General features: G+C 35.2%; 1 protein-coding gene across 2 annotated transcripts in view; it reads left to right on the forward strand.

Moving 5' to 3' along the window:
* Positions 1–24,374, forward strand: part of CDH12 (cadherin 12) — a 150,739-nt gene that overhangs the window by 70,677 nt on the left and 55,688 nt on the right. Inside the window, exons 3-4 of one of the 2 annotated variants that reach the window (XM_062499222.1) lie at positions 7,980–8,099; positions 13,492–13,659. In XM_062499222.1, coding sequence (XP_062355206.1) covers positions 7,980–8,099; positions 13,492–13,659 — 288 coding nt within the window. The remainder of the gene's footprint in view (positions 1–7,979; positions 8,100–13,491; positions 13,660–24,374) is intronic. The other variant, XM_062499309.1, reaches the window with a different exon arrangement.

A 24,374-nucleotide genomic window follows, 5' to 3' on the forward strand; every position in this document is an offset into this window, starting at 1 on the left:
GTCTCTGTTCATCCATCACAAACTTCTGATTCCCTTCAGTTCCTTGTACTGTTCTTATAGAAAGGCAAATTGGTTCCTTAGCTTTTTTTTTTTGGAATAATTTGTCTAATTATTGTGGTGAAAGGTACAAGGTATTTGGAAATGGTATGTTTGTATGATATAAATCGGTCATGGGTAGGAATCAGACCAGGGCTTACACAGGGGCTCGTTATCCTGAGTGTTGTCAGATGCTGGATTTCTCCCCCCTCTTTTTTTCTGAAATACCATTTGTGATGGAGGATGTGCCTGACATCACCTAAAGTAACAATCCATCTTTTGCCATTTCTCTTATTCTTGCAAATGAGTTTGCATGAGGGGAGCTTCTTTTCAAGCCTGAGGATATCCATGTTGTTCCATGTTCTGAAGCCCCTATAATCATAGCCCTTTGGTGGGTATGTGGGGTTACTGTCTCCCCTCACCACAAAAGGTTGGTGTAGCTGGATATTGATAAAGAGAGCTGTGTAGAGTAGTACTGACATTATGAATTAATTCACTGAATGGATCAGGTTACATTTTAAATTTTAATGCAAATGTATAGAGTAAAATTCTATAGATTCTTCAGTACTTTGATCTTCAAGTAGCAGGAAAATCTTCAAAGCAGTATTCTGATTAAATAATTAAAGTCATCAATTTTCACAGAGAATCTCCTTGCATACTTGGCTGTGTAGAACTCGCTGATGTATTCTGAAGTATAATTTGCATGTTTTCATGACTCTGCCTAATCCAAGATTGCCCGAGGAATACTTGTAGATTTTGAGAAGGAAAAGAGTGGTTAAAAAAAAAATAAGGATAAATGTTCATGAAGACTGCTCTGTATCCTTCTTGAGAGATTTAACTACAATATTTTAAGTAGATAGGAAGAACTGTGATACTGACAATATAAACTTTAGAAGTGCTCGGTCATCAACAGCTCCAAATGTCTTTTCCTTGAAATGTTACCACATAAGTATGCAATTTAGTTACCAATTCTTGAGCGTAATTGCATGACTCTAAATATAACTTGGGAAAAGGCCTTGGTAAACTTCTTTATTTCATACAAAATTTAAAATATTTTTTCAACAAATAGTGGTGTAGAAACTTTTCTTAGCTAAAGATAGCTGAGTGAACATAGAATTAAATAATTTCTAAACAGGCCCAATATCTGGTAAAAAACAGTGAAACACAGCCTCCATATAGCATTAGAACATCTAGTGAGATTCAAAACCAGGTCTTTTTAGCTGACATTCACTATGAATGTCATTTATTTCACAGTATTTTTTTTTCTTCTATCCTCTGTAAAGCTCGAGTTTTCTTATTACTACATTCTGAATAAATCATTTGGCATTTGAAGAACTGATGTGTGACACTCCAGCTCATGAAAAATTCAAACTGTAAAATAGTGGAAGTAACACTGTGACTTGCTTTCTCCTGAGTTCTTTATGAGATGGCCATTTTTGGCACACTTTTTTCTGGGGGAAGAGAGCTTGGAGGCTGTCAGGAGCAGTGTCACAATTTCAAGTTCTTTGCCACAATTAAGAACATCCAGGAGCTCTTCCATGAGGAAAGTGACTGCTTAAAAATTCTTTATCTAGTACCTTTTTATCTGGCATGAGAAGTATCTGTTGCTGCAAGGGCATGCAGCTGATATTAACAAATTGTGTCCAGGTAAATATCATGACAAACATCAGGTTGCATTAGCTTGGAATCAGTTCCAATGTATCACTTTCCTTGCTTAAATTGAACTTAATACTTGGTATTTTCTTTGAACTTTTGAGTCTGAAAAAGTATTTTGATTGCATTGAAACAACTTTACAGATTAATAAATGAATAGCAACTCTTTGTGCTATTATTCTGGGGTTAACTCATTTCTCTTCAAGTCTTAAAGATTTCAGTGCATTGAGTAGGGCTAAAATTTATTATTTTGCAATTCTATTCCAGAAGGTATTTCCCAGGACACATCTGATTTTTTATGTTGTTTTGGAAAAGTTGTCTGACTGAGACACAGCATTTGATATCATAAAGGTTCTTATAATACAACTTAAACCATCTCCCTGTAAAACATAAACTAAAACAGCAAAAGCACGTTTTTATCAGCACAGAAACATCTACAGTGGGAGATTTGCCAGCATAGTTATCACGATTAGATGGTGTACCAGTTATTTTTATCTCACCTATCCTAGCCATGAAGGTATACTGGCAGACTTAAGTCCCTGTTGAGTCATAGCCTGAAAACTAATCAAGTCTTCAAGATGATAAAGGCAGAAGTCAAAGCTAAACTTTTCTATTTGCTAAATTTCATATATATAAGAACTTCTGTCATGTTGGTAAGAGGAAAACAATCTTGAAAACAGAAAGGAAAAATCACTCTCCAGAGGTGTATTTTTCAAACACATAGATATTAAGCTTACTATTTGCTAATTGGTTCCTCTGCTATTCTCCTTATGCAGAATTTCCAGCAGTTACTTTACTAAGCCACTTTTTTATGTGCATATTGGGTATAGACAATTAGCTGCTATTTCAAACTCCTAATTTTCTTCAGAAGTGTAACCTCTGTAAACGTTATCACAGCCTTGAGACTGTGTAAGCAGCTGAGTGTCTTTATAATAAAATGAATAGCCTAAATTAATGAAAATAAATAAATTAAATAAATATTTAGTGAATATCAGGCATTATTCGTTTAGCCAGATTGCGGTGCTTAACTCTGGCTGACCCCAACAGATGACGGTACCAAAAAAAAAAAAAAGGAAAAGAAAAAAGAAAAAGAAAATAGAAAAAGAAAATAATTGCTTTGCTGATTTCTAAGCTAAATAATAAGCTAAAACCCCCACAGCAGGTTTCCCCTGTTTGCCCTCATCATCCTTAAAGGAGACAGGGATGACCAGCAGGAAAAAAAAAAAGCCAGCTTCCATACTCCCTGGATTGTTACCAATATAAGTTAAATGTTATTCTAGACATCCTAGAAATATGTTTAATTATGCTCTAAATGCTGAGATTTGCAACAGCTGCTTTTAGCCACCAGCACAGAAAAACTATTAGCAAAAGGCTGCTATTCTTCATCAATTGCAAAAGGGAATGGCAGTATTGCTTTTGTGGCCATGGCTGCTTCTGACAGCAGAGAGAAATATATATGTTCAGGGTGATGTCTGGAATGCAAAACAGAAATAAAGTATGCTTCCTTGATTATGTCTAGTGTTCGAGATATTGATGGAGCCAGCAAGCTTGTATTGTTATCAGGGCTGCACAGCCATGAATACATAAACTGGAAACTGACTTTTCCAAGTAAAATATGTCTTTCTCACATTACTTTTGTGGGAGTCAGCGTCCAGAGTATATATTCAAAAATTATTATTGGTAATTTCTCTATAAAAGATAAGCCCCGAAAGGGCAATGTCAGCATCTCTCTTTACAAATTCACATGTCTTCCGAGCACTGGAGTTTTGCTGAAACTACTAGTGGCAGGTCAGGGGAATATTTATTGAGACACAGAATCTCCTGATCTGAATTGCAATGTAGTGCTGCAGTGAGCCATAAATTCACTTCTTTTTTCTTTTTTTTTTTTTTTAAGCTTAAAAAAAAACCCCAAACCCACAACTATGAATTGTGTTGATTAGATTTTTACTTGACTTCTGATACGAAGATGGATGCTGTTTGGGTTGCCATGCAGCTATTTTTGGAATTGCTTAGAAAGAATATTGCACAAACTAGTTAGTTTCTATGCCAGCAGCTGTGCTCTTCCTTCCACCTGCCCATAAAAAAAATAAATAAATTCACAATCATCTAATTTCTTTCAAAAGTACTGAATCATGCATGTGGGAGAGGTTGTGCAGCAAGATGATGACAATTCTTCTTACTCTATGAGGAAACCATATCTTTCTTTACACACCATGGAGTAGATGACACTATCTTCGGTAGTCCATTACGAAAAGTAATTCCATGAAAATTCACATACTATTCACATAATGCATTCACTTCCTGCTAACAAAAGACAAAAAAGAAAAGAAAAAAAAAAAAGATGAACAAGAGAAATAGCAAAATCAGGGCCCCTGAATTTCAAAGGAGAAGAATTGAGGTAGGAATCCTCTTCACAGGATCACCAAAGAAGTGATATCTTTATTATTGGCAAAATTGAAAATTTGGCAGGATAAGGGCTTGAGTCACCTGCTCTGACTGAACCTCGGATCTCTGCACAGTGAAGAGAGGCTCCAGCCAGAGCCCGTGGAACACTTGAAGTCTTGCTATAATTTCACCATCTCTTCCTTTCTTGAGTAACCTTTAAAACTTACCCCTCCCATTCCAGCCTTCTCTTACCCCTTCAAAGCCTCAAAACAGGCCACCCGCACTTCCTGTGTAAAACAATGAAAAAATGCACTGCTAGCACTTAAGTGAATTTTGGCATTTGTAACCAAACTTAATGGGATTTGCAGGCATAGTGTAAGCTGTTCTTAACATGAAAAGAAATAACATATCACAATCTCCTTTCTAGTTTGTCTTTGCAATTCTATTGAATGCACATTATTTTTTTTTTTATGAATTGTGTCTAAATAAGTCTGTTCTATTATTACCATGGCATTGATTAAACTCATTTTACTTTACAATGAAATAATAATTTTATATAGACCCAGTCAAGTTTTGTGTATTCTTTGTCATAGTCTTCAGGTCAAGCATAAAAAACTCATATTTCATTCTTGATTACTTTGAAAGACAGTAATAGCTCCACAGAGAGCAAAACATCCCACCTCATCTACTCTTTGGTGAAGGTAAAATTTGTTTCCAGGTTGAAACGGCACAAAGGGTCAGCATTTCAGTCTTTTATAAGAAAAAACAAACCAACAAACAAACGAACAATCAAACAAACAAAAGAACAACAACAACAACAAAAGCAAGAAAGATAATAAATTAATTAAATACTCTGCTTCAAAAACCTGGGAGGGTCTAAACTTTAAAGTATTAAAAAAAAAATTGACATTCATAAGCAATTTGAAAATCTCAAACTGGGTGCTAGAATATTTTGAAATTTCTTTCTAGTACTCCTTGGATGGGAAGAGATTTCATCAGTACTGCTCTTCCTTCAAAGATTCTCTTTATTTTGACAAAATAACATTTTTACCAATGAGAGATTCTCAGAAAAAAAAAAAAGAGTAATTGTTCTAGAAGTCAAATCAATATTTCATAAACTTTTCTGTTATGGTATAAACTCAGACATCCTACAGTTCCTTCCAGTTATTCTGATACAAACAACAAGGTTTTTATTAGTGCTCTTTCTGTCAGTTTCATCAACAAGTTATAGATCTTAGGCTCCAGTCTGTTTGCACTTATTGATGAATCTCCTTTAGGTTTAGCCAGAGTAAAATTCAGGTCACTATGCTTGCTGTGATTTACAGTATGTTAGTCCTCAATACCAGTTGTATTTCTTCAAAGAAAACACAATCTTTAAAATTCCATACCATTTATTGAGCTGTGTGAATGGTTTAACATTATTTTTTTCCCTTTTTGAAACATAAATAACTAAAGCACATAATTAATTTTTTCTGCAGTTTATAATGCCTTACATCAAATATGTGTTGCTTGCACTTAAAAAATTAAAATATATTTAAACATTGTCTATAATATAAAGTATTTAAAAAATATTGTATAGTTTTTTGTTCATTTCATTACCTCATGTAGTAATGTAAGTATATATTTTAATTAACATGTCATGAACTATAGTTAATATGATCTATCCTCACTACCTTTGTGAAGTAAAAATTTACAACTGTAGTGCCCTGCATTATTGCCTGGAAAAATATAATTTGATTTTATAGTCTGTTTTTTAAAAATACATTGGTTTCATGCTTTGCAATAAAATAGAAAGCTGGTTAGATACAAAGAGTAATGCTTGATAATACTGAAAGGATGAGAAACCAATTTCAGAAAACCCATTTACAACATTAAGTATGCATTAAAAAAAAATTACTGGAAGCATATTAAAAAATACAAACCAACATGTCAGATCTCTCATAAAAATATAAGCTTTACTTATTATCTGTTGAAAAAAAGATGTGACAGATGAGTTTATAGTTGAAAATTCTGTCAATGTGAAATGAATTGTTTTTCAAATTCAGTGCCAACTATTTATCAGACTTTGTATGTCTCCCTTAATAAAAATTAGTTTGTGAATCAACATTTCTTCCTCCTTTTGTGTCATAAGAGTGGACTACCTGGACCATGTACCTAGGAATATCTACTCTAATAAAGAGTATATGCAGGGATCATCAAGCACCTCGGTCGGTGATAGAATTTTCAAGAAATTTCATGGCCAGTGTCTGCTTCCTTCATGTTGCATCATCATATTTTTGAGTGAGGAGTTTTGTAGATATGGATTCACATGCAGTGTTTATTTTCATTCATTTTAATTTATTTAAATTTATTATTTGCTAATATTTTCTTTATTTTAGAAGTTGAATTTAATGGAACTTGCTGTTAGCTTAATAATTTGATGTGCCCATTAACTGTAAAAAGTGATAGCAAATCAAATAACACTTATATTTTTTGTGTTTTCCTCAGGAAATAGAATATCTTGGAATAGCTTTTCATTCTCTATTGCTCAATAAACTGTAACAGGAGAAGTCTGATGCTGCCATCACACAGCGAGTGTTTTTACCATGCTAGTGCAAAACCTTTCAACACCACTGAAACCACCATTTCATGGGCCGGGCACTGAAAAATTGTCCTCCAAACAATTAACCTTCACTGTTATTTTCTTGCCTAAGTCATAGGAACATGGAACAACTCTCAGTGAGGTACTCCCAAAACTAAACTTTGACAAGTCCATTAAGGTTAATTTCCAATTCTGAATATTCTTTAAAACTTGTCGATTTTCACTGCAGAAATGTAGCAGCCTTAAAGCTCTTGCATTATTACATGGATATTATTGAAAAAATGCCAAATGACCTCCAAATACACAATGCTGCTTAAAACAGGAATGGCAGAGATAATGCTCATCACTGTGCTGTTTCTCACACAGGCAACCTTCACTCCAAATCAGCACCGCAAATTCCAACACTGAATTGCACTAAAGATCATAGGAAACAATTCTTCAAAGCTGATAGGAAAGCCTTACAATGCGGCAGTTTGTTTTGCTTATAGTTTGGAAACTATTTTAATTATGGATCAGTGAGGAAATGCAAGTAAATACATTAGCAACCAACAGGAGAAACAAGATATTTCTGCAGACTGTTGACATTTATAGTGAGTTTTCTGCTTTCACGTGCATTTCTTTTGCTCCGTTGGTTTGTTTTAAGTTGTAATGGAAAGGAAACTGCACTAGGTCTGGTCTATAGCTATGGCTGAAAACAAAGACAATGAGTACTTCCTCCACAGTACTTCTATTTCTTACTGAGCTGTACTGGAAGGGCAAGGGTACTCAAGTCTGGATTTTGAAGACAATGAGCTGAACTAAACACCTAATTTCATTCTACAGTAGGAATATGAATTCTAACTTTAGGAGACTGCAGTGCAGCTCTTTAATTTACTTAGAGCTTGGTTCACTTGATCTTACTGAAGATCCAGGAGTTGAATGACCAAACTCTTGTTTTAAAGGCAACTCCCATATTTTACTTTCATGGTTGTCTACTTTTTCACAAATTTGTGGGGCATAATCCTTTTTCAGAATTTAATATTGAGTTTTCCCAAGCCTCCATCTTGTATGTGCTATATTAAAAGTTACTGCAAATAATGCATGCATCATAAATTATTTGTAAGTATCTTCTGACAGTGGGTACCTTTCCCTTTCTTCCCCTTTATGTCTCATCTATGGTCTAGACAATTGCTAGCATGCAGCTGAAGAACTAACAGTTTTATTTTCGCCTTTTTTCCAGTGAAACAAGAATTGCAACAGAATCCATTAGCAACTGGACTTGTGTCTGAAATATCCCTTATCACTTCCCTATGACAAAAATGTGATTACCTGTGTTTCTTTGCAGGAGCATATGTGCTTCAAGTAAAGGCGACAGATGCTGATGATCCCACTTATGGAAACAGTGCTAGAGTGGTTTACAGCATTCTTCAGGGACAACCATATTTCTCCATTGATCCCAAGACAGGTAAATCACTTATTAGCAATAGCAGAAGATTTAAGCTTTGGTTTTTAGATTCATAGAGTCAGTATCGATGAATAAATATGGCCCTTGTTGATATGGCCAAAATCCAGGAGAGCAATTTTTTCCACATGATTCAGTTTTGAGTATTGGCTAGCTTTTTATGAATTACAATGTTTTGTACAAACAAAAAAAAAAACCAACATGTTCCTCCAATTAAACATTTTCCTCCAATTTGTCCTGGAATATCTAAAATATGTCCACATTGAATGATTATTTTCTCAATGTTTTACTATCCCTATACTACCTATAAATAAAACTTTATCTTCTACATGTATCCTTTTTTGTCCCCTGATGATTGAGTTTTCTCACTTGGGTCTTCTCAGTATTTTTACTTGCTGAACATACAGTCAGAAATTCTCCAACAATTATTGCTTTGTTATATTGAACTAATTTGAGACTGTGGAACAGCTAATCATCTCCTTCCCTCCTCTTTTCCTGGGGCATATGATTTTTGTCTGGGGTTACTGGGTGTGTGAGCAGAAAAAGATATTATGTTTCAAGAGACAAGTATTTGGGAGGTCGGTGGACATGTTAATTGGGTAACTCGTCCTATATTTCTAAATGTCATTCTTGATTTTATATTTAGTAATTCAGTTAAGGAAGGGATCACATACATGGTGAATGACACACATTGTGGCATCCTGAGTGTGCTACAGGTAAAGCTATCCTATCGTCCTTTCAGCAAATAGTTTGGCCTTCCAATGTACCTGTACTTGAATGTCAGATCCAGGGCCTTTATCCCTGATGGTGGAGTGTTGTGAATGCACCATCTCCAATGTACACATTCCTTTGTTCCAGGCTCCGTGTAGCAGAAGATCTTACTGTAATTTGGAGTGAGCAATTCTACTTTCCAAACTGAAATAGAACTTCTTCAGGTGTCTGGGGAAAAAAAATAGTTGCATGTTGTATTGCACTAAGTAGTTTGCTTTGTAATTTATGGTTTGGGGTTGTGATACAGTTGCCTTTATACCTAGTTTTTCATTTCAGTTTTGTAAAGAATGAGGATAAATTTACTGGAGTCAAAATTGGAGTTTTAGTACAAGTTTTACAAGAAAATAAGAGTAGTTAGTGGTACCTGGAAGAACTATTTTTCCCATGGCACTTTTAATGTCTGTGTCAAATGTTCTCATCTGTTACTCACTAGTGAGTTAACCACAGGTGATGGCCTGTACCCTACTAGCCCTGGAACATCATACAAACCTGGCTATTACCTTAAATGAGTTACTCAAGTGCTAAAAGAATGGACACAGCTATAGAGGAAGATTGGTGAAACAGTAGTCTAGTGTAGTATAAAATCCTATACCAGAAAAAAAGCATATAGATGCATGCTTCTATAAGCATCAATAATATGCTGTAATGTGTCTTACGTTACAAAGTTCCCATTATGAGAATTACTCATGGCTCTAACATTAACTCTAGAGGTATGTGAATAACCCTGCACAGGATGGTGATTAACGATTTGTTCTAAAATCCAGAAGTCCGGGTCAATACTACACATCTGGTCTTCCTAATTCCTTATTTTATAATTGAGAGTTTCTACAGTTGTTTTTCACTGTGGAGTTTTGCTGCTAGAAATCTGTCCTGAGTGCTTTTGATAGGAAAGGGGAAGAAAGCCATTTCAGTTAAATGACAAACTCAGAACTGCCCCCAGATGAATAAGAATTTTTTGTGTTGTTGCTAGCTTTAACAATTTCTTGCATTCCAGAATTAATTTTGAGACATAATCTTGTAGTCATTTAAAGAACCCAAGAACATTTCTACTTCGTTTCTGTCCTGTATCATGTTTCCAAAAGTGATAGCTTGCTTAGCTCTAGTGAGATATGAAGAGTAAATGTTTAGTGATGCACCCCTGAAATATTTTTCTCATTTTCAAAGAACTTGTCTTACAAAGTTTTTGGGTGACTAGCAGGGCTAAAGTAACTAAAATTCTAAAAGTATTTCTCCTCCACAACTTTTCCATTTCCCAGTAGATTTTACTTGTCCAGGAGTACAGTAGCTACATACTCACTGACTAGAAATTCCATAGCACAAGTTTATTTTATTAAGAACCAGCTCCTCTTACTCTTTATTTTGTGAAAGAAGGAACATCTCAAGTTGTTTCATACCTCACGCATTGCATAAGACAGTGAGCAGTTAATTTCTATTTCTATTCTCCCTAGATTGACTCTCTTCTAGGTTGAAGACTTCTTTAAACAGAAGCCAGTCCATAACAATAATCATCCTCTACTCAGGGTGAGAAAGTGCACACAGTATTCAGGCAGGCAGCTGATATGGATGCATACAGCTGTTTAATAGCACTTTTGTTCTCTATTCCTTCCCAAACAGTTCCAAACATTGTTCGTTTCTTTAGATTCTACTGCACAGATGTTGATACGTCTGTGGAAATTTCTGTTACTGGTTCAAGGTCCCATTGCAAAGTAGTAACCTGTGACACCACTGACCAACACTTGACATGGGAAATAAGGATCGTGCTTGTCAAGCACACAGCTTTATACATAGCCCTTCCTCAAATCACTCCTAATAGGTGTTACACATTTACTCTGATATGAAACTTGTACACTTAAATAGTTTTTAACCTCTATGAGTCTGAATATCATGCCTGCCCCTTTCACTCCTTGTCTTTATAGACCTCCTAATCTTTTTCCATCTTTTTGCTGGAGATAAGCAAACCATGTGGAAGTGGAAAGTTAACTTTTATTGCTATTTCAGGGCAGTTAAATGCAATACAGTACCTTCTGGAGAGCAACTGAATGGCACAATCTAAAGCCTCAAATCTTGTATGTGGGGGTATTTTTAAATGCTATAAGATTGCTCTTCTGATTTTAATGTGAGGGGATTTTTAACAAGAGAACTTCTCTTAAAACAGATAAGCTCTCTATTCTGTATATTCTTTTCTTATAAAAAATCCATTTCCACCATTAAAGTGTCCTTCCCACTCAATTTTCTGATATGTTTGTGAGGTCAATGTTCTTATTTATGGCTAGATATCACCAGCTTTTCTTAGACTTGGTATTCTAGTCCATCTTTTTACTTCAGTTATGCTATTGAAATCCAAATTGATATCAGCAGGAGTATTGATGTTAATATTTATGCAGGAGGTTTTTCTTGGAACCTGTATTTTCCACAAAAGTGAGTGATCTCCTGCTGAATTACAGGTCAATAACTTTGGAAAGAAAATCTTCTGGCCCAAGTCTCATACTTTCAGTTTTCAACGATCTCATGAAGACCGAATTTTTCCACACATTTGATATTAATGACATCTGAAAAGACAAAAAGGAAAATCAAAGCTATTCGGTTCTGCAGTTGAACAATATCATAAAATCTTAAGATAAAAGGATTCACAAAAACTCAGAATACCATTACATGCACATAAGGCCTCTACATTTAAATAACACTTTTATTTAAATTTTGATATTCTTTGTGATGCTGAAGTTGAAATACCAACATTTGTAGCCCTTTCCTTCCCACGGTTTCTTACCTCTACTTTATTCTTCTTTTTGATGGTAAGGTAACTCAAATTCACATTTATCCTGTCCATATGAACCGATTTTGTGAGAAATAATATTTCTCATTATTTTGAATAAGCCTTTGAAATAGAGTAGGCAGAAAAAGGAAAATTGACCATGAATTGCTAGGCAGAAAAATTATTTTCATTGTTTTGGTTTTTTTTAATTTTCTGAAGACAAAGTGTTTGTTTTTTCCCAGAAAAACATACAGAATGACCTTACACATCCAGACAGGAAGAAACAGTGGGTGATTTGGAACTCTACTACTGGAGTGATAGCCCATTCTTACTTTCCTGAAAAAACCCTGGAACATTTCTGAGAAAGCCACTTAGTTGTACCCAGAACACCTATATCAACCAGATAAACTGCATTTTCTCTTCGCAATCCACTGCGTGCCCATGCTCCGTTTTGTTTTTTTATTTCTGTCATCTTTTTCTGTAATCTTTTTGAACTTCAGCAAAGCTTTTGATGCCATCCCTCACAGGATCCTTGTGGACAAAATGTCCAGTACACAGTTGGGTAAACACCACATCATGTGATGGGTGAGCAACCGGCTCATGGGCCAGGCACAAAGGGTTGTAGTGAAAAGGGTGTGACATCAGACTGGTGACTACAGGGATCCATTATCAACACAATGTTCTCCAACATCTTCATAAATGACTTGGACACAGGACTACAAGGAACACTATGTAAGTTTGCTGAAGACACTAAATTGGGAGGAGCTGCTGACTCACTTGGGGGCAGGGAGGTCCTGCAGATTTTTGACTGGCTTGTTAAATTCCTATTCTGGCTTATTAAGACAGCAGTGGTTAGCTGCTGTAAAGATTAGAGTGGTCCTTAAAGTTTCCAGACCCATTTTAACACCAGGTAAAATCCCTGCTTTTAACATCAAACTGTTTAATACTAGAAAATAAGCAGTTGGTTTATTTTTCAGTTGTGCATGTTACCAATGTGCACCTAGATATTTTCTGATAACTGTTATTGAATAAATAGCATTTTGCAATGCTATTCACATTTTCAAAATTTTGACAAAGACATGTATTTTCTCCTACATATTTGATTTCAATAAAAGCTTTTAGTACCCCAAACCTTTCAGCTTTATGCAGCCTCATCAGCTAATTTGTGTGCTCATTCGTACCTCTCCTTTTCTCTCCTCCTCTTTCTCTCTCCAAGTCTTCCCTTTATTCTAGGTATTCTTACCATTTCAGAAGGGAGATTATGGCATATCTGCTTAGATAGCAACTATCCAAAATCACTAAAGACTAAAAGTTATGTCTTACTGTGATATTTAAATTACTTATTTTTAAAGGAGGTTCCTCAAATTTTCACTTCATGTTTGTGCTATATCAAGAAAACTTTCTGTAGGAAAGGAAAGTCTTCAAATAAAGACATCCTTTTGTTCAGAGGAACACTGTCTTGGCCTACAGTAACTTGAATTAATTGTCAAGTGAATGGTTGAAAACAACTGAAGATGTAGGCTCTACAATGCAATGCCACCTCTTGCTACATTGCCTTACTCTGTACAAGACAGTATTCCTCATCCCTGATGTGCCAAACCTATGTTCATATCATTCACGCCCCTAGTGAAAATGCATAATTCTCTTTCATTCATTCATGTACTGATTGAAAAGACAAAAAGACAAAATGGTTGAATAGCTGACAAACACTTTTGAAAAGCCTGAGTGATTTGCATGTTTTTGTGTGACTTCTCATCAACCCGTTCAGAAGAATTCTATTCCTGGTTCAAGAGATCCAGTATTAATTTGTAAGAGTAGACAATCACAGCCCTTTGTTTATTTCCTCCTTTTCTTTCCCATTTCTTCTCATAGGTGTCATAAGAACAGCTTTACCAAATATGGACAGAGAAGTGAAAGAACAATACCAAGTTCTAATCCAAGCCAAGGACATGGGAGGACAGCTGGGAGGACTAGCTGGTACTACTACTGTAAACATAACTCTCACGGATGTCAACGACAACCCACCCAGATTTCCTAAGAGTATGTAGTATTCCAAGCACTGTTTTTCAAATAAGCATGACTAAAAATATATATTTGGAAAAGTCTTGTGGATAAGAAACTGAGATCCTGGAAAAAGAACATTATATGATGAAAAAAATGAGATAACATTTTTTTGTTTGCTTGTTTTTGTTGTTTTTTTTAAAAATATAAAGCTCAATTTGAAAGTATGAGTTGAATATTTAAGAGGATATATACCATCATTCCACAAAACCAGCCTGAGCCTAAGAATTAATTTCATATACACTGTAAAAATTATTTGGGAAATACAATTTTGTCGAGGGAAACTGCACGAACCCCTTCAAATTACAAAAGGTTTAAACCTGAGATTTTCAGGTACCAAAGGCAGAGCTAGCTCATGCTAAGCATCACTGTTATGATATTGAGGAACAGATTTTTATATGTCTTGGCCCAGAAGATTATATCTGTCCATTAAAACACCTACAGCCTCAAAACAGTGATCATTCACTGATAATTTATTATGTTTCACGTCAGTTAGTTTAAATGAAGCCTTTCAGAAGTATGCTAATTTAAAGGGTTTTATAGTCTGTGTATGATTAGGAGGATTGTCACTTACTTGTCTCCATAAATTCACTGAAGTTCTGTGTATTTGATACCTTCAAAATGCACAAACTAATCAATCATACATTTTGATAACTATGCCAAAATAATTAGCTGCTAAAATTCATTAGTAAGGCAAATTAGCATATATTGCACAAATCTGCAGTGAGATCACAGCTGCTTTTTTCTTTGCATCTCTTCCTTGCTTACAAATTGAAATCCCACTATATGTATTATGAATGCTCTATAGGTACAAAACCACATCTGCAACTGTGAAATTTTCTCTCATATAAAAATTCTTCTTTAACTCAGTCTGAAAATGCATCGTGTTTTTGCAGGCATTTGGTCCTACCTTCTGTCTCTTACACTCATGTCTAGACGGTATCCATAAAACAGGTCAAGTAATACTTCATAAAACTTCCTTACTTGCTAATTATATTTAATTCTAATGGTGTCTTTGTACTTAAAAACCCTCAAATTATTTTTCTTGCAGTAAGTTGCCCCTCTGCTTTGAAACTTATGTTAAATTTCAGTGTCCACATCCTCTGTCAGAGGTACACAGACTAATCATATATCATACAACTTCTTCCCCTCACTTGTTTTCAATCCATCTTCACATAATTGCCTGCATGTTAGTCCCTTCAAAGAATTCAGAAAGAACTGCAAAATATCAACTTTATTTAGAGAAGCTGTGTTGTCTTCTCTTTTTTCAGTATGGGAAATTCTCTCTGAGTTGAGCGAATCTGCTCCTACTGTTTTGCCTGTACATGTCAGTCATATTCATCCTTAGCTCCCCTGGACTCCCTGGAGAACTTTTGGGGGAAAAAAAATCATTGTTATATTATACCTCCAAGCCTTCTTGTCCCACAGTGGTTTAAAGCAAAATATTGCACATCATAATAGTTCCCTTATTTCATTCTTCAGGCTCTTGGGCATGTAACAGCTAATCCAAATGATTTGTTACTGTTGTGTCTGTTTGTTCCACAACTGCTTCTATAGCTAATTTAACCTTCTCCTGAGTCCCCTATAAAGTTCTAGGACAGAAAAAAAACCCTCCAGTTTTTCTATACGAACAATAAAGAAACAAAAAAGAGAGTAAGTTTTACATTTGTGATCTTATCTTCTCTGAGCACTTCTGTATCTCAGTTTTGGGCTGGCTTTACACAGTTCCCCTCAGGCTTTTGCCTCCAGATGTCTTAAAGGACAATTATTATTACCTTGTTTGCAGAGATTTATTCAAACTCATTTTTTGTCTTCTTTATTGTGGTTTTATAGCTAAAGCAGGTTTTATGATTCTTTCTATTGTCCTCTCTGAGACACAACTTTGTTTTTTGAAATATGTGCTCTTGCTTTCATTAGCTATGTTGTTTGCCCTTACAGATTTGCCTTTTGATGGACATGTGCATTTGCTGTGGGTCTTCTAAATTATATCCCTCGATAGAATCCATACCACCCATAGTGATTTAACAGTCTCAGCTGTCCCATTCAGAATTTCTATAGTAATGTGCCTAAGTTTTATTTATTTCTACTTTCCTCTTATTTATTTCACTAAATACAGCCACCTTCTAATTCTAGTTTTTATTGCTCCTGCACAAATATTCCATTTAAACTAATTATAGTTGTTGCAAAATGTAAAATAACTAGGGAACTTTTCCAGAATAGCTAATGTTAATACTGTCCTCTTTTTTAAATCTTATTTACAAAGATGCCTTTCACAACCATCATTATTCCTCCACTGATAAAGTCTTCTGTGACTTCCCTGTGTATTTTGCTCCTTGATACCATGCTGCCTGAGTGATTTTCTTCTTTCCCACAGATATTGAACACAGGTATAATGCTGATATTCTTTTTTAGCATTAGGCATTAAAGTTACCTATACTAGTCCCTGTATTAACCCTTGGCTTTATATTATGGCTTTCTTTCTCCTCTTTACTTGTCCTTAGTTTGATCCTGCATGAACTACCACTTCTGCATTTCTGACTGGACTATCAAATCCTTCTGTAGCATCCTCCAGTGAAGAATGCAGAATTCTCATCACTGCACCCTTTGTTTGAACTGCATATCTTTGCAATTTTTTTCTAATTTTGTGCTTTCCAACACCTGAAAATTCTCCTGAACCTTTCACTAGGTATCACAATGATCATAAAAAAGCTTTTAAACTTTCATAAGTCTATTTTCCTCATGTCCAAAATGAATTTTGCAATTTTTACTATTCTTTAAAAAGTGCTCCAACATTCCAATATTGTGACTCACTTCTCCTCATCACTTTTTCTCAGCCAGGCATTTAAAGCATTGTCTTTCAATCTTTTTGTCCTGATTGTACATGGTGACACTAGTTCAAACTATCAATGTCCTTATCTTCAGGTTTCATTTGCCAGCCTAAATTTCAATCCTAAGACTTCTTTATTTTGTTAGACCTCACATGATATCTCTTTTAGTTTCATGACACACTACCAAAGTACTTGTGGAATACTCCAAACCTGATCAATTAGAAAATCCTCCCAGAGGGTCTCTTTGTACCATCATTCCTACTGTCTTCATTCTCAGTGCTTGTTAAGCTGCCCACAATTACAGTCTGCTCCTTTCTTTCAGCTGGAACATTTGCTGTTGGAAGGGTACCATGGGTACAACAGGAAATAATGTAGCTGTCTGGAGACTGAAAACTCAGTACATTGGCAAGCTTCATGTGCCCAGTACTCACTCCCATTCTGGTTTTCAACTGTATATTTTACTTCCTTTTTTGTTAGGGGCCTTGGTATTTTATATCTTATTGCATGATTTCATCTACTGTGGTGGTGCAAAAATGCACACATTTCACGTAATATCAGATGGTTTTCATGACACAGAGAAATAAATGAATATATCATTGTCTTTGAAGAACATAGCCTCCAGGTCTCATTTAATGCATGAATTGCAGTTATGACATCTTGGCCCAACTGTTGCTATGAAGTAGAAAAAAAAAAAATCACACATAAGAGACCAAGCTTGTCCTGTACTTTGCATGCTAGTAAGGTTGAAATCCTTTTCTTTCTATTATATCAAATGTCACAAAAGACAAATTGCAGTAGTGACTCTCAACAAAACAGAAGAGAATAAGATTGGAGATTTGTGTTGATATTGAAAATAACAAACACTTAACATGGCTTACAAGCTAAAATGTCAGTGTGGGGACTCCAGTGTATTGGTCAAGCCTTTCATCTTTTTTGCATGTGTTACAGGCGACAGTCTCAGTCAGTGGGGATTTACTTAGCCAGCTCTGTTTGGCTAAGCAGTCTGTGAGATGATGTGTAGCGTGCCTGAAATTCACAGAGACACAAGGCCAATTACAGCTAAACAAAATAACTGTGTGAGAAAAAGTGGAGTATGAATTATATTTTGAATATAACAACCGTATTTTTTTTTTCCTTGAAAGCATTGCAATGAATCATAGTAATTACCTGCCAGAAAATGGAGTTTGCCATTTGCTTAACCACCATAGCTAAATTGATACTTGTGCAGAATTTTAGTTTGCGTAAAAAAAATAAGTATTTAAAATCTGGTCTGTGTAGGGGCCAAATTCAGGCAAGAGGTCAGGACCCCTAGGTGTTGCTGGGATTGAGACCTCCAGTATCCCATTGCTCATCGTTGACTAACAAAGCCAGGAAGTATAGACTGAAAAAAAAAGGACTAAAGATCCTTTAACACAAACTGCTGCAGGGTTAAGGCTTTTATGTCACATAATCAGGACCACAGTTTTGCAAAGGACTTATGCCAAAGAAGCTACGCTATAGATCACCTAATCAAATAAGACAATATTAAATTTCACAGGATAAAGTTTAAATTTATTTTCTGAACTTAGTAAAGCAGAAGCAAAAAAAAAAAAAAAAAAAAAAAAAAGAGGTTTCCACAGCAGAAGTAGGAGAACATATATTATTAATATTTGGAAGGAGCTACATTGATAAATAATACATTACAAACTTGCAAAACAGGTATCATGAAACACCTTCATCTCATTGAGGGTCCTTTAAGGAGACAGGCAGGTTTGGATGGTTTATCAGCATCCAGTGATGAAAAATCACTGACTATCCTGCTGAACATGGAATTTTTTATTTAGAACCTGTGCTTTTGAACGTATTCAGTGGGGAACTCCCACCTTGCATGTCTCCTAGTAATGAGGAGTGTAACAGAGAGGAAACCTCAAAACACATATTTCTGTTGGAGTTGTCTGACCTGCAAGTATCTATTGGCCCACATTTCAGAAAACTGACACTTCAGTAAATGGATATTTTCTTTGAAACTAGTAGGAAAAATTAATCTGAATATTTTTTTGTTTTGTAAAAATTTATTTCCAGAAGTGTTTTCTGTCTTCCCTGGCTCTTCATTAGCACAGCAGCTTTCTGCATTGCTGTGCATGTTTCACTGTTAAATCTTTTTTTGTAAATATTAAAATAAATATCTCATAAAAAAGTTTTATTTTTACCAAAACAAGAGGAAAACTAATCAAGGCTAAGACTGAAAAGGCAAGTACTTTTCCTATTATAACAACAATGTTCAAGCAATTGAATAAAAATTTGGTATAACACAACAGTACCTTTGAGCAGAGAGGAGTGGGCAAAAGCTGTGTACATGTAGGCATGCATTCTGGTCCAGAAGGGGACTGATGGCCTTTCTCTCCCAGCTACTTATGTACATGATAGCTGGCTAAGTAAAAAGGTATTTCAGCACACCATTCCTGAAAGCTAATGGGCTAACCCTTAACTCATCAAGCAGTGGACCAGTCTGAGCAAGCTGCCAGGACAGCAGTGGTTTGTTTCCAATTGTTGAAATAAGCTTAAAGAACGAATGGATGGGTTATATTTACTTCAACATTTAAATGACAAAAAGTATATAATTAGTTGGGATAAATTATGCATTATGAAATCAAACCAATTAAATGAAGTGGTGGATTCATATTTTGTAAGTTTATTATGCTTTAGTTTCCCAGTCTCTTTCATTTGTTCACTGCTGACAGAGTGAGTGTGAAAGCAATTTAGAGAAATAAAAGCACATGTGAATCATTTTAGTCAAAGGGATAGTATGTCATTTCATTTTAATATTACATAAATATGCTTTTAGAGAATAAGGCCCTAACACAGAAGACATGGAATTGAATTTTAAAATTTATACCATTTTTATTCTGATATTAGCAAATAAAAGACTATTTCAAGTGTCTTGTGAAGTCAGCAATAACTTTGGTTTCTTATTAAGGTGTGTATTTTTTAAGGTGACACCTCCTGAATTTGTTTTTTGAACCCAAAAGAACTATTTGGATAAACATACATTTTATTACATAATTTCCAGCTAACACAAGTCAATTTTATGAGACCATAATTAAAAACCTTTTCTAATAGAAGAGAAATTAATTAAGGTTTGAACCTGGTACTTGAATTTTGTCTACTTCCGCATGTCTTACCTTAAAAAAAATGCATCTCTGATGGTCAGAAACCATTATCTCAGGGCTGCTTTGCAACCACATTTAAAATATTCAGACAGCTGTAGAACAAGGCCTAAACATCACAAGGACCATTTTTTTTTTTTGCTGTCATTGGTCTTTCCAAAAGCATCTCAGTGAAATCCATCAAGGCGGTTTACATAAAAGAGCATGGCAAATTTCCAGAAATGCTAACATGTTTGGAAGCAGATACACAACTATTCATCTTTCTGGTAGTGACACCTTAAATAAAGCAAGGTTCAAGGATCATTCTTACGACCTTGCACATCAGTCCATACTGTAGGAATTTGCAGGTAATTGGATTTGGATTTCCCCAGTGTCCAATACAGTGCATTCCATGGAATATATTAAATTATTTTTTTGGAGACATCAGAGGAAACAATAATCAGAGAGAAAAAATCATGAAATAGAAAATTCAGAAACAAACAGAAAAACACCTTTCATTTATGCAATTTCAGGAATTTCAGTGTAAGTGAAGAAGATTTATGCAAACACAGACTAGCCCTTTATTCACTTAGTTATATAACCTTAGCATGGCACTTAAATGAACTATTAACTAGATGATCTATTTTATAGACATATTATATGTTAGGAATAGGCTTTACATATTATTATCCTTTAGATTGCATCTATTTTCTGTGATTATTTACTGGTTTGCAGCTTATTTTAATGGGTGTACTGTTAAGTACTACAGTCTGTAGAAATACTTAAAAAGAAAGAACAACTAAGTGCTGAACCAAGAATAGCTTGCCTACATATAGTTATGCATGCACACTCTGTAGATTGAAAATTCTTATCACAGTTGCCCATTTATATATTATTGCAAGCTGAGTACATCACAGAAATTCCACGTGCATTAATTATTCTAAGTTTTACTATGTTGAAGCTGGTCAGTTTTTAACTCAGTAGACTAAATGTGGCTGATTCCATTCAAGTTTCTTTGAACAAGTGTAGCTCAGATTATATTGAAAAATTGGTTCAGAAGCAGAGTGCAAGCAAGAGGTCTTCTGGTCCACAAGACACAGAAAGAAAAATATTTTATATTTTAATCCATTGCTTTGGGTGAGTGGGTTATGAGAGCCAATATTATGAGAGACAATGGTATCTAATTTTGAAGATTTCAGAAGAATGCAATACAAATCCCACCCAGTAGTGCACCAGAAATCTACAGGAAAAGATTGTGTGAATAATAAATTATTCTGTTCACTAATCTAAAAAATTTAAATCATTAAAGCAGAGAATTTATTTAAAAATAAGAAAGGAAGATTTATTCCCTCCTTACTTGGACACTTTAGAACCAGAAGGCTTACTTGCTTTTCTATAGCTAGAAAACTTACTCAGGATTAAGGTTCAGATCTGCCTAATTAAGCATTTTAACAAGTCTGCATGACTTTCTGGGAAGCTGTTCTACTCCCTGTAATTTAGATATAGAAGTATGTCTCCTCTCGGTATTTCTGGTAAAAGTTGTGTTTTATGTACAGCACTTGCATCTTTGTTGGGTCTCAGAATGAAAATCAGTCCATCTTTCATTGATTAAAGAATTTGCCTGGCAGACAAGATGCCCTAATTCAGTTCCAGCAAATAATTTCTTATGTTATAGCATTTGGGAGATACCTGCACAGGTGGACAGATTGCAGACTAGCTTTCAGGCAGAGATTAGTTGTGAGACTTAGCCAGAACTTGCTTTGAAAAAGAAAAGGAGGGAAGGTCAAATCCTGATTTCCTCCATCTTTAATTTTCTAATGTCTATGCCGTAAGACAAAAAAGGAAATAAAAGTACCAGCTTGGTCTTGTTAACCAAGCATATATTGTTTAATGCCAAAAAGTCTTACGCAAGTCTGATTTTCATTTACCTGTGAGTTTTGATTAACTTAAAGCTTTATTTTTGAGTTAAACATATACTTTAACCAACCATTTCAAACAGTGATGGAAGATAGGAGCGCAAAGGCTCCAGAAATGGGCTCATGCAACTGCAAGCCAATCATGAAAGCAGCACTCATTTTGGATTGTAATACCTTTGACCCACTACTGCTCTACCATCAGTAAAACTGCAGTCAAATCAGTACAATGATAAGTACCAGCTGACCAGTATCTGAACAGGAATCAGAGGAGAACCAAAGGTATCTCCTCTTTTCTCCTGGTTCTTTCCAAGTCTCACACCTCTGTACTATTTGCATTTCTTTCTCACCTGTCTCATCCTCCTTTGGCCTCTCTTTCTTCCTCATTCTGTATATCCTTCCTTATTTTCAACAAGCACTCTTGTCTCCACTCTTCTGTGAGAGACACACACTTATCCTTGATATCATTTTCATCATATAACTAGATTGTAGCCATCTCCTCCTTCAACTCCACAAGTAATTTTATTTCTTTCCCAATGCAAAAAGACTTTATGCTTTGGTAAGTCGTTTCCAGCTCTCAGTTTCTCCATATTTGCTATACTGAAATCATGAGTCATCACCATCCCAGATAAACTCTTCACCTCTTCATCCTACTTGTTTAGGCCACTACCCTGTGACACAGCTCAGTGACGCTTGTCTGCTGTTTCTATTTCACTCACTTGAGTTACACATTTGACAGGTAGTCATAAAAAAGCCTTTGTATTTTTATTTTCCCTGCACCATCATTTAATCAGTGAAATTATGGACATTTTTACATAGACTAAAAGATATACAATGTCTTATTACATTTTGCTTTTCAAAGCAAAAGAAGGACATAAGAGGATCTGAAGATTTCTGTTGTCTGCACTGTTAATCTCAGAACAGTCCAGGGCACATTTTTGACCAAAACCAAGTAAAGCTTTCTCTGAGAAATTCAGGGCACTTGAAGAAATTAATAAAGATCAGGAACTATTTTCTGCAGTCACTTTCCATGAAATTGACCTATTTTGGTGTGGGTAAAATAATTTAATAATATGGAATTAGGGCATTTATATTGGCTGGCTTCTGGGCCAGAGAGTACAGCTGGTACATGAAATTTCTTTGTACATTTGTAGCTTGTTTGAACCAATGCTTTGCAATCCAGGCCATGCAGCCCTCTTTGGGTCACAGCACCCCACAATTAAGTAGTTTTCTATCATTATTTATGTGTGTCCAACATAAAGGAGTTAAATTTTAACCTATATAAAAATTTCTATTTATACTTATGCCGACTTTCTCTTAATTTTTTTCTTATTCCTTTCCATATCAGAATTCTTCACGTACTTTAAGTAACAACTGATTTTTCCCCCAAGGTGAATGTAACCTTAGTAAAAATGCTCTGGAAACATCTCTTTTTTTGCAGCTGTCATTGTTGCATGTTCTTAACCATAAAGCATCTTGAAGGGTGAATCATTTTATTCAGACTGAATAGCTAAATTCCTAACCAAAGCATACTAATTGGAAGAATACTGAGAAATAAACTGGAGAGGGAGATATTCAATTACCACAGACTACATGTTTAACAAATTCTTTGACTGCTGCACTTATATTGTTTTTTAACTCTCAGGAATGCATAAGTAGCAAAGGTTATCTGAGGACTGTTTGGAGTACATATTGAATGAAACAAAAAAACTGCTCAAAGATCTAAACTGAGAGACTGAACCCTTAGCTGCAAAGCAGAGCATAAGCCCAAATATAGCTATTTTTTTATACTACTCCATAGCCAATGAAAAACAAAGGTAATTTCTCACTGGCTAAAATGCAATGCTCTGATTGCACTGTAAACAGTAGTTTGAGAAACACAAATGAGCACAATAGTGGTTAGAAGCACACTATTGTCTATTTGTCATAGCATTCCGTTGTTAATTCATCCCCTCTTATCATCATCTCTAAGTCGTAATTGATCATTAATGGAAAGATTAGGTAAATTGTTTTTAAACACTATAATTATCATCATAGTAGAATACTATCATTAATAATGGTATTTTACATCTGGTACCTTATGTAGAGAAGGTGCAAATGAATACAGTTAATAGAAATTCAACAACCTTTGGCAGGAATCATGTCATTCATTCCACTACAATGTGTTTTCTATGGGGAGCGACAAAGAAATTATTCATTCAAAACACAGAGAGTATTTAGATTGGATGCATGAAATTACTCTCAGTAACCTTGGTATGTCTTGAAAGCCACATGCATCTCCGCCTACTCTGATATTGAAAAGTAGCTAAGGCTACAGATTTAACAGCATGGGGTTGCCATGCAATGCTTTCAGAATTGGTTCCAAAGTGACTCACTGACAACAGTGTCACTTGCTGTGTCACTATCAGTTCTGGTAGCATCTGCCTTTTTCCCTGAGGTCTTCCATCCAAGTAAGAAATCAACATATCCTTTCTGTTTCTAACCATTGTGAGCTTACCTTCTGAAAATTTAGACTACAGGGCAATATAGAGTGAAACAGATCATACGTAATTATCTAATTATTATCACAATCGTTTAGGCTCATGATTTTCAAAAATATCTCAGCACTGCAGTTGTATTCAGATTTTCACCAATGCTCCACTCCTTGTAAAAACATTAAATGGGATGCCCAAGGGCTTGCAGCAATCCACGTGTTTCTAGTGATATCAGGAGGAACTGAGTTGAAGTTACCAAGCAGTTTGTGACTGTCTTCTGTGAGTTCAAAATACTTTTTTAGTATATTTGCGTAGAGAAAGGTTTAAAAATAAATAGAAGATATTAGGAATAGT

This window comes from Cinclus cinclus, chromosome 1 (assembly GCF_963662255.1).
Source record: "Cinclus cinclus chromosome 1, bCinCin1.1, whole genome shotgun sequence".
Lineage (NCBI taxonomy): Eukaryota > Metazoa > Chordata > Aves > Passeriformes > Cinclidae > Cinclus > Cinclus cinclus.